At 32.7% G+C, this 12,331-nt stretch overlaps 1 protein-coding gene across 1 annotated transcript; it reads right to left on the reverse strand.

The window, feature by feature from the left end:
- Positions 1-654: 654 nt before the first annotated feature.
- On the reverse strand, positions 655-10,564 carry LOC109159750 (L-ascorbate oxidase-like). The gene is made up of 5 exons (XM_019307866.1): positions 9,863-10,564; positions 8,727-8,819; positions 5,439-5,651; positions 4,151-4,345; positions 655-1,757 (listed from the first exon to the last, which is right to left on the reverse strand). The coding sequence occupies exons 1-5, from the start codon at positions 10,142-10,144 to the stop codon at positions 795-797; spliced, it is 1,746 nt and encodes a 581-aa protein (XP_019163411.1). The 5' UTR covers positions 10,145-10,564; the 3' UTR covers positions 655-794.
- Between the last annotated feature and the right edge of the window lie 1,767 nt (positions 10,565-12,331).

The following is a 12,331-nucleotide window of genomic DNA, read 5'->3' on the forward strand; positions in this document are numbered from 1 at the left end:
AGTGGTAACCGATTTTCTTAGTCTTTGTTCTAATATGTCGAGTTCCAGCATTGATCGTTCATACGTGGGTTCCATAATCCAAGATTGTCTATCTCTTGTTGTTTTAATTGTTGACTGCGAGATCCATTATACTAGTCGAAATAGTAACTGTGATGCTCACGCCCTTGCCAACGAGAATGGGGCTCAGTTTTTTCACTCATAGTGGACTGATGTTGTTCCAGAATTTTTGACGGTTTTAAGTTAATTCATTCATCTGGTTTTTGCTTCAAAAAAATAAAAAGAAAAAATTAGAAAAACAAACCTATTAAATTGCCCATTATGGAGTGGAAAATTTGTGAGTGGTATATGAGTATATGTAGAAGTAAATAGGATTTTACTAAAATCAAAAGACTGTATAAAACGAGAGGCCGGGATATTTGGGGCCCATTTACTAATAGGAGAGAATTTGAAAATAGAAAATATAAAACATATTTACTTACACAATTTTCTATTTTGAAAATTAAAAATATTTTTTAATTTTCTAAAAATTTGGAGAACTTTTAAAAATTATTTTCTAAATGAAGAAGATATTGAAGTCTTGAATACCAACTTAACAAGTTATTTTACACCGGCATGCTAAAAGCATTAATTGCATTATTCTTTAAATTTAGATGTTAATTTAGAACTTTTAATTTTCAAGTTAAGTTTGAGAATACATTAACAAAATGTTCTCGAATAATTCGAGCCTCATTTGGCCAATTCTCAATTATATATATATCGATCATACCATGCTTGGTATTTTAATTTAACCTAAGCTAAGGCTTGTTTTTCATGAACATTTTGGCAGTCAAACCACAAGAGAGAGCCTTTGTAGGAATATTGTTGACAAGGTGAACTCCTTCAGCAAAAACCACTCCCATGCCCATATGCAAGTGCGGTTCAATGTGGCAATGGAATGCCCAAACCCCAGGGTTATCAGCCACAAACCTCAACGCAGTCCATCCATAAGGGAAAACCACGGCGGTGTTCCTCAGCGGCGGATTCTCCAGGTTGAACTTTCCGGCGTCTTCCTCCCTGAACCTCCCTTCTCCGTAGCCCAGCACCCAGAAATCGTGGCCGTGGAGGTGCCACGGGTGGATCTCGCTCACGTTGGCCGCCAGCGCGTTGGCGTTCTGCAGAATGACGTCCACGGTGGAGTTGAACCGGAACGTGTAAACCCCGTTGCCGGCGGTGGTGTTGGGGTTCAACGCCGCCCGCATCACGTCGTACGTCTCGGAGAACTTCTCCGGCGGCGGCCGGCGATCAAACGCGTTTCTCACCCCCAGTTTGATCGACCCTAAGTACGGGGTGGGCGGCAGGGCCAGCGAGACGTTGTTGATCGCCCATTTGGTGTACCCGTCGATGAGATTCTGGGTGTTGAGGAGGTGCAGCCGGCGGTCGTGTCCCCGCGGCGGCCGGGTGGCGCCGCCGCCGCCCAGGGCGAGGATTCTGGCGGAGAATGCCTTGCTGTGGTTGTAGTCATTCCACGGTGGTGAAACCGGAGGCGGTGAAGTTGGGAGCTTTGAAGCTGAGTTGGGAAGGTAGTTGAGTATGGTTAGGCCTTGGGGAGTTTTAGGTTGTCTTCCTCGTACGCTAACTGAAATCCAGTAATTGTTTGATGGATTTTGGTCGGTAGTAAACAGCACTGAATAGCTCTCACCGGAATATATGTCCATATCACTCACTGAAAATGGCTCAACGTAATTTCCATCTGCTTCAACTACCACCATCTTGTGGCCCTGTACAAGTACAATCAACGTAACCAATCAAACCCCAATTTCAATTACAACTTTATGTGACCGATTATTAGATTAACTTTAATACCAAATTGAAATATATATTCCATTCCAACTAAAATGTTTAAACTTATAGTTGAATTACACATTTTTGTTTAAATATTATATGCTTCACCGGGCGGGCCTAGGACATGTATTTTCAATAGTTATGCTATGGAACCGTGTTCACCATGTGCATGGTGAACACGGGATAATCCATAATTTCTAAGCTATAGATTCATAATTTCTATACTGTAGATTGATAACATCTATACTATAGACTCATAATTTCTAGATTCATAATTTCTATACTGTAGATTCATAATTTCTAGATTCATAATTTCTATACTATAGATTCATAATTTTATACTGTAGATTAATAATTTCTGTACTGTAGATTCATAATATCTGTACTGCGAAGACGAAATAATGCGATTGTGAAGAGAGAAACATCGTTAACAACAAATGAAAAATAAAATTATAAATCTACAGCATAGAAATTATGAACCTACCCCTTTATTCACCATGCGCATGGTGAACACGTTTCCAATGCATAATTTGCCATGTATTTTAGTTTATTGGAAATTAAAAAGAAAAAAAAATGGGGGATGGGAGGAAGGTAATATAACACGCAAAGATATGGATACTTAATTGGTGGGGATGGAGAATCATTGGAGCATTCAAGTTCCCCCAAATATTATGCAGACAAATGGATTAATATTAGTCCATTGTGCTAAGTGGTTGGCACTATAATGGCACTAATAATTATATTGTCTTTTTTTATGGTGAGTGGTGACCAATTGATTTCCATCACTACAACTTCTCATTCAATATGATGAAACCCCATTCCCCATGTTTTTTATCATATGCACTAACTACTTTGTTAATAATTGTTTAAAACCTATCATCCATCTATAGCTCCACTTAACTGTTTTAAAAAGGAAAAATATTTGAAAAAGTATAAAATAAATACTAATTTGTAAAGAATCATGAGTATTTCAAATTTTTTTTTTTTTTAAAAAATAGAAAATAAGACAAATTCTTTGTGGTTGATTGTTTAATTAATAGCTAATCAAGACGTTTTATCTTAATAAGATTTACCCTACAACTTAAAAGATATATATAGTTAGAGTTAATACCCAAAATCGTCCTCGACTATAGTGGTTTTTCTCAATTTCGTCCTAAACGACTTTGGTGACCTAATATCGTCCCAGACTTTTGTGTTTCACTCAATTTAGTCCCAGACTTTTGTGTTTTTGCTCAATTTAGTCCCTCATTTGTTATTCTGTCCATTTGGTGTTAAATAAATAGACAATTCAGTAATTTTAATATTGGCATCTCTTTACTCATAGACATGTGAACTGCGAAATCTCTTTTTTTTTTTTTTTTTTTTTTACGAATTACTCCCGGAATTACTCTTAAAACTGCGAATATAAAATTTGATTTGCAGGTCCGGGAGTAATTCTGGGTGTAATTCGTACAAGAAAGAGGAATTTCACACTTCACAAGTTGAAAGTAAAGAGAGATCAATATTGACATTACTGAATTGTCCCTTTATTTAACACCAATTTGACGGAATAACAAATGGAGGACTAAATTGAGCGAAACACAAAAGTCTGGGACGATATTAGGTCACCAAAGTCGTTTAGGACGAAATTGAGAAAAACCACTATAGTCGAGGACGATTTTGGGTATTAACTCTATATAGTTAGGGATGGTAATTTCACTTTGGACCTGCCAGGATGGAAACCGGGATCAAAGTTCAAGAAACGGCAATGGAGGCTGAGGATAGGAGTACTCCTACACGCCTTACCCGGTCTCCATCCATAGTACACACACACACATATATATATATATATATATATATATATATATATATTTGATGAAATTATATATAAAAAAAAAAATTAAAAGACCTTGAATTTGGTAGTTTAAAATAAGGATTCAATATTTATATATATATTTTTTTGAAGGAAATTAAGGATTTTTTTTTTTTGAAAACAAGAAGGAAAGGATTTAATATTTATATCTTTTTACTTCAATATTAAAAAAATATATATTAAATTAATAATTTGACTATAAAGTTGACTATGGTGGAATGTCCCTGAAAATTCCCCACAGAGACGGAATGAAAAAAAAAAAAAAAAAAAAAAAATTCTCAATTGAGAGCAAGGCAAGATCACAGGAATAGAAATATGGAGTATATTTCTTGTTTCCACACCGCCTTGTTACCATTCCTACGTATAATTACAAAAAGTAAGGAACGTAATGTCTATATATAGGGAGAGATCCAAAAAGAAAAGAAATATAATAGCTATATAGGGAGAGATACAGAAGGAGAAGAAATGATTTGTTACCCCAATGGCCAAGTTGAGAGAAGCCAAGGATGTGGTACTGGCAAGGCGCAGCCTATAAGTTTTGTTGGGGCGCACTTTTAGAATTTGAGGGGCATACTGTTCACCCCCTCTTAAACTGCACGGAGTGGATGGTGATGTGCTAAATGACGCTGCTAGGGAACAGTTGTATTGACCTCTTCCATTCATTAACAAGCTCTGCAATTGCATGTGTATGCCATAAAATGCATTTCTTACTTAAAAGACATGATCCGAGTAATATATAGCAATAAAAATAAAGGAAGAAAAAATGAGACAAAAAATTTGCATTGCAGTAAATTAAAGTTTATATAGTACATAAAATATTCAATTTTAATTTTAAAATGAATAATATTGTATTCCTTTGGCAGCTAATGCTACATTATATTGAATCATACTTTATAATGTAAATAAGGAGGCACAAATAGGTGGGTATCTTGTCAACTTCATCAAGATAAGTTAACTATATATATATATATTTTTTTGATAAACTGATTAAAATAATTACTCACACTAATTAAAATATAACTTTTCAATAAAGGTCTTTCTAATAAAGGTCAAAAAAAGGCCGGCAAAGCAGACTCAAACCTAGACTATCGTGAGTTTAGATTCAAGTTCAAAATTTATATATATGACTAGTCACAAGTTAAAAAAAAATTTAAATTTAAACCAGACTTGATTCCTTAACGAGTCAACTTGAAGTTGATTCGAATTAAAATTTGACCGATCTGATCAAATAAATTGACAATAGTTCATGGTAGTTTAACTCGTTTGTACCCTAGTATAGAATTTCAAAGAATCATAACTGATCGAATTGTCCTATATAAGAACAACCCCAATAAGGGTTTGTGCACAAATTTTAAGAAAAAAATGGTAAGGTGGAGGAGAGAAGAGAGAGGAGAGAGTGTCCATGCAAGAATAGAAATTTTGTCATAAATGTGAGTCCCCTTTCTTTTTTATTTACGCAGAAACTGCGCGTTATGCAAAATATGCACACGCCCAGCGGGCGCGTTAAGCCTTTTTTTTTAATTTAATTTAATTTTTTTCTGTCTTTTTTCTTTTTCTATTCTCTCTCATTTTCTTTTTCCTAATCACACATGTAAAACCTCCTCAAAATCCTCACACTATTGAGGATGCCGTAAAACCAGTCTCAGTCCTTCAAGGTCCACGTCTATGGTCCATCTCGATCCAAGTGGGCGAAACGACAATTTTCGCCACGTAATTCACTTTTATACGATCAAAGATATAAATTTTAGCATGTAAAAATAATTACCTGGGGTTCACCAACCCAACGAAATGGCTTAGAATTGAGATCAACTTCCTGCTCGTGAGAGCTCACGTGCCACCAATCACTCAGCAACAAATTAAACTCTTCGTCATATTGGAATGCTTCTTTCTCTCCATTCGCCACCTCAACTATCAACGACCCGTACAGCCCCGCCGACCGTTGCATCCCGTAGTGTGCATGGTAGAAATATGTCCCTGCCTGCACCGTATAAATTTACTCACTTATATACACGGACATGCCTTCTCATACGACTATGCAAATTGCACCATTAGATATACATAAATGCATCACAACGTGTTTAAAAATGTAGTAAAATCCACACTACAAAATAGGACATTCGATCATCCACCGTTATGTATGCATAAATGTATCACAACGTGTTCAGAAATGTATCAAGTGAAATGCATTTCTGAACATGTTGTGATGTATTATTGCGATGCATATCTAATGTGATATATATATATATATATATATATATATATATATATATATATATATATATATATATATGTATGTATTTGAGACTATTTTATTATTTTTATGATTCAAACCCAGCAAATTTGAATCAGGCGTGCGGCACGAATTATTCGATGTATCACATAGTACCATGTTCCCCGTCGCAGCTTTTGATACAGTATTAAATACGGAGTATTATTTTAAATAAATTTGGTGCCGCACTGCCACCATGAGAAATTGAAAATAGGTGGACAATTTTAAAAGAAATTACTATTTTTTTATTCTTCTATGCAATGTTGTAAAAATTATGTCTAAACTTTAATTAGGCACAAGGCAGCGGCCGATTATTTAAAAAATCACCGAAATCGGTAATTTATGTAGTTGGTCGCCTAGGTACCCTAGACGGCTTAGGCGATTAGGTCGTGGCAGACTAGGCGGTTGTCTAGGTAGCCTAGAAAGCTGACGATTAGTTATTGTTTTATTTTTTTTAAAATGAGTTATTTTGCTCAAAACGACGTCATGTTTAACAAAATATTCCTAAATCATTCAAATCAGTCGCAAACTCATAAAATGTATATATATAAAAAAAATCAAAATCAAATACTCTATTATTATTGATACTTTAATTTGTGAGTTGTGACTTTGTGGAATTGTGTTTTGATTCTTTAAATATTTAATTCTTTATACAAGTTACAATTCTAGTTGGTTTTTTAGGTTAATATTTAATATTTTAGTATTAACTATTAAAGTAGTAAATAATTTATAATTATCAAATATTTTTATAAAATTTTTAAAAAAATTAAAAATTATTTTTTAAAAATCGATGCCTAGGCGCTAGGAGCTTGAAGATCGAACACCTAGCGATTTTTGCAAACTTGACCATATGATATAATTAAAAATAGTAAAAATGTAATCTTTATTAATTCTTAAAAAATTTATATTTTTATTAAAAGTATTGCATATATGGCATGTAGTGACTCTCCCATATAGGAGGTCATGAGATCGAGCATCAGTGAATGCGGTGTTGACTCTTTATGCTTCAACAGATTGAGAAAGTATAGATGAACAGATACTATAATGTAATAGAGTCAGTAGCTTTTAGAAATAAAGTATTGCCCATTTAGCTATATCAATAAATATAACTATTAAAGAATAGCAGTGCATCAAATGTTATTTTATTTACAGATACACTTTCATTAAATAATACTTTATCCGTTTTATTTTATATGTTTAATTCAGTTAATGCAACTTAACTGGTGTTATTACAATTTGATTTTTCATAGTACTAAGTTCACAATTAAAACATAAAATTTATATATTTAAAAACTATATTAAAAATACTATTAAACACCAAAAAATTAAATTTAAAAATAATAAAAAAATATTATAAAAAAATTAACGAATGAATAATTTATTTGACTAATGAATAATAAATATAACAAAGGAGGTATATATCTATATACGTTAAAACAAGAAACATGCCAGCAAGTAAAACAATGGCAAATTATGCCCTGGACCCGTGTCCACAGTGAATTGTGGACACGGGCCCAAAACGACGTCGTTTTTCAAAAAAAAAAAAAAAAAAAAAAAAAAAAAAAACGCATCATTTAGTTTAAAAAAAAAAAAAAAATCGCGCGCGTTTTGCCGTTAACGGCGTTATTTATTTTTTGGATTATGAATGTACAGTTATGCCGTTATGAATGTATAGTTATGCCGTTATGAATGTACAGTTATGCAATTATGAAATTATGAACACAGAGCTCTAACATTATGAACTTACAATTATGAACATATATAGCGATAAAATTATGACCATGGAGCTTTAAAATTGTGAATATAGAGCTTCGAAGATTATGAATGTACAGTTATGAGATTATGAATCTACAGTTATGGAATTATGAATGTACAGTTATTGATCGAATTATGAACAAAGAGCTCTAACATTATGAACTTACAATTATAAACATATAGTGATAAAATTATGAACATAGAGCTCTAAAATTGTGAACATAGAGCTTCGAAAATTATGAATGTACAGTTATGGAGTTATGAATGTACAGTTATGGAGTTATGAATGTACATTTATAGAGTTATGAACGTACAGTTATGGAGTTATGAATGTACAATTATTAATAATATAGTAATAAAATTATGAACATATACTTCTATAACGAAGCGGTCTGAAATTAAAAAAAAAAAAAAAAAAAAGGAGATAACAGTGCCTAACGGCACTGTTACCCGTGTCCAGCAAGCATGCTGGACACGGGTCCAACGCATAACGATTGTAAAACAATTTATTATTATTATGAGTATGATTATTATTATATTATTATTATTGGTCCCTGTCCAACATTAAAGAATTAGTTGAGGGGTCGTTGAAAAAATTTCATGTAATTTCATTTTAAATAGGACAATTTCTCGATACAGTCAAATGTTTGGACACCAACTCCCTGAATACTAGTGTCAGTTGTCCATATAAAGTACTCCGTATAAATTAAATTAAGAAAAAATCTGTACTAAAAAAATAAAAAGAAGAAAAAAAATCATATTTTAGGTAAAAATTTTGTTCCTTTTAGATGTACAAATTAAATATATTGTGTATACGTAATTTCGATTAAAATTTTCAGATTTTAATAATTTCTTCTTAATAATAAAAATGTTAAGAAAAAAAATCTGACATTAAAGGTATAATTTTTTTTTTCCTTTTAGATGTACGAATTAAATATATTGAACGTACTTAATTTCGATTAAAATTTTAAAAATTTATTAGTTTCTTCTTAATAATAAAAAATTAAATGAAAAGTAATATTAATTCACCTTGTCAACTTTGAATCTGTAGACAAATGTGTCTCCAGGAATAATGGGACATTGTGAAATCAATGCAGTCCCATCAGCCCATGGTGTTCCTATCTGAAAAAAAAAAGGAGAGTTTTATCAATTTAGGAAATATAATCACAAAAATACTAATTTAGGAAATATAATCACAAACATAACTAAAATATTTATTTCATGCATGTATATAATGTATCTATTAAGGACATTATCACATGCAATATTTCACTGATCAGTACTTCTTTCTGTTTCTTTTTTTACAATTTATTTTTCTTAATTTTCTCTCTTTATTTTTGGTGTGTTGGAAAAGGAAAAAAAGGGACTATATAAAAAGTATTAATTGATTTTAATTTTACCTTAGTTGATTGATTTAGAGAAAAAAAGTGAGCCACAATTTTAATTCATTTTATTTTTTTTTTCCTCTAATAAACATAGACTTTAAGGGTGCCGTTAGTTTTTTTTATTATGAGAAAGGGGATGCCTAATATACAGGCTACTTGCTTCAATTGAGATTTGAACCTATAACCTACCCACTTAGGAGAGTAATCAGGTAAATGGACCACAAGCCACTTGGTAGGATGTCGCTAGTTACAATGCTTTCTAGCTATTTAATAATTTTATAACACCAAAATTTGTGTAAGAACGTTTCATGTCACCACCTAAAATTGATCTTAAATCAAGTCAACAGCCTTGTTCCGATCACTTTTGGTATTCGAAAAAACTGTTGTTGCTATTTCCGACCACTTTGTACTTTCGACTTGATTTAAAATCACTTTCATGTGCTCGAAAATTCCATAATAATTTGTGAAAAGACTTATATATATATATATATATATATATATATATATATATATATATATATATATATATATATATATATATATATATATATATATATATATATATATATATATATATAATATTTTAAAGAAAAAAAATAATATATTTTTTTATGAACTAACATGTATTATATTTGTACGATCCATCCTAAAACAAGTTTTACGTTTTTACTAAAAAAATATATTATATATTTAAAATTCATTTTATGTAGAGACTGTTGTTTCTAGAGTTTGTTTTATTAGAAATATGAAAAGAAGAAGAAAATGAACAGAGAACCAAACCTGTCGGATTCCATGCCAGTGAATGACAACTCCTTCAGTGCTGAGCTTATTGGTGAGCTCAACGGCTATGGTGTCGCCGGCGCGAGCCCTGATCGTCGGACCGGGGAACTGGCCGTTGATCCCCAAGACCACACCGTCGACGCCGTCCGACGACCAGCGCATGTACTCCACACCCCATTTAAAATGCCTTGTTTTGGCCGCAGCCAGAGCCGAGAGATCAAGTAATAAAATGCAGAAGAAACACCAACCTGCAAGAATGGTGCCCCTTGACATCATCGCCATGTTCGGATCTTCAAGGTTTCTTGGAGAATATTCAGTAATATTAGCTTATAGCTAGTAATAAATGGAGCAATATTTTGGATTGGAGCTCTGAATTCGATCGGGATGGAAAGTCGATGTGTAGCGAGTATATATATAGTAGAGTTCAGGTACAACTACGTCTTCTCGTGCGGTTAGTGCAGTCCCACCAAAGATTATGAAAATATGCCTCAACAATGTTAGGAAATGCAAAAAAAAAAAAAAAAAACACTTGAATAAAAGCACCACACAGTGTTCGGAAATCATCAAAGTTTAATTATTTACAAATATGATACCACATTTTCTAAACAATATTTCTGTTCTGTTAGATCTGGACACGCGGACAGCTGTGATTGGTTCTCAGTTTTCTCTTGGACACTTGGTTCTCACTCTCTCCCCCTCTCTCTCTTTCTCCAGTGGGGGTGAAGGTTTCCCGTGCGGTTGTGCGGGTGATTAATGTGCGCGAATTTTGTACTTAATGTGCGTGAGTGTGTAATACATAATGTGCGTGAGTTTTGTACTTAAGGTGCGTGAGTGTTGTGCCTAATGTGCGTGAGTTTTGTGCTTAATGTGCGTGAGTGTGTACTTAATGTGAGTTGTTGAACCTTTAAAGTGCATGAGTTTTGTGCTTAATGTGCGTGAGTTTTGTGCTTAAGGTGCGTGAATTTTGTACTTAATGTGCGTGAGTGTGTACTTAATGTGAGTTGTTAAAACTTAAGGTGCGTGTGTTTTTGTGCTTATGGTGCGTGAGTTTTGTGCTTAAGGTGTGTGAGGGTTGTGCTTAAGATGCGTGACTATTGTGCTTAAGGTGCGTGAGTTTGTGTTCTGAATGTATTTTGTTTGTGTGTTTACTGTGCGTGTGTTGGGTACTTAAAGTGCGCCAGTGTAATGCTTAATGTGCGTCGACCTGCACAACTACACGGGAAGTACCACTCATACCTGATCCCTTCCCTATATATATGTGTGTGTGAGAGAGAAGATGGATCTAATGTATGCATCTGATTATATATTTTTTATATGAATAATTCATAATTGTACTACTACTTATGCAATGATCATTTCTAACAAGAAAAGTACTGTAATTATATTATTGCTTTGCTTTCAAGAAAGGATTTTTTTTTTTTTTTTTTTTAATTCAATTGGCTCCTTAAAAAATTTCATTATTATTGTTGCACATATGCATGGACATATGTGTGATCTGTACTTGACCAGTTTGATTAATCAAATTAAGCTCAAATGCATATTGTGTCAATATATCTACCAAGGGCATCCATAATGTATGAGGTTTACCCGTCTAATATTTTATCTATTTACAATGCGTTTTTTTTCCTGTGAATTCATTGTACATGTGTATATCAGTATATGTAGGCCACACCATCATTTTATATAAATTTTCATTTAAATTTAATTAATGTTTTAATTAAATAATATTGTTATATTATAATTTAATTAAAATTATTCATATGATATATTTATAGAAACAATCAAATGAAATAAGAAAATATAAAACTTACCTAATGTCGGACAGATACTAAAAGTAGTTATTTTAGGGAAAAATGACATTTTTTTTTTCTCTTAAGTTATATGCTTAGAACATTATCCCCTCCCCCCCTCCCAAATTCATATATTACATTTGCCTTCTAAGTCATGTTAAAAGTGTGGCGATTTTTTACCTTTTACGTTAGATGGACATTTTTACCCTTAAAAATAAGATGGAATTGAAATAGGCCGAGCCGAATAAAATTAGGCCTGATCCTGTTACGAAAATCTAAAGCTTAGGTCTAGGCCTGAGCCTGTACGTAGGCTTTTTGTTAGGCTCAGACCTGAGCCTACAATTGGCCTGACCTGGCCTGAAGTCTTTTAAAACAATCATTATTGTGTGGACCATGGTCCACACAAGCTGTGTGGACTATGTTTTGTATACTGTAGAATAATGTACATTCAGTACAAAAATAATGTACTTTTAGTATATTAAAAATGTACATTGTATTCAGGGAATGTACATTATTTGTGTATTGAGTATACATTATATTATATAATGTACATTCAGTACACAAATAAATGTACATTTAGTATACTAAAAATGTACTTTTTGTTATGGTCCACACAATAATTTGCCCTTTTTAAAAGCCTGTTTAATATTTATGCCATTAAAAAGTAAGTCATACTTTG

This window comes from Ipomoea nil, unplaced genomic scaffold (assembly GCF_001879475.1).
Source record: "Ipomoea nil cultivar Tokyo-kokei standard unplaced genomic scaffold, Asagao_1.1 scaffold2845, whole genome shotgun sequence".
NCBI classification, from domain to species: Eukaryota; Viridiplantae; Streptophyta; class Magnoliopsida; order Solanales; family Convolvulaceae; genus Ipomoea; species Ipomoea nil.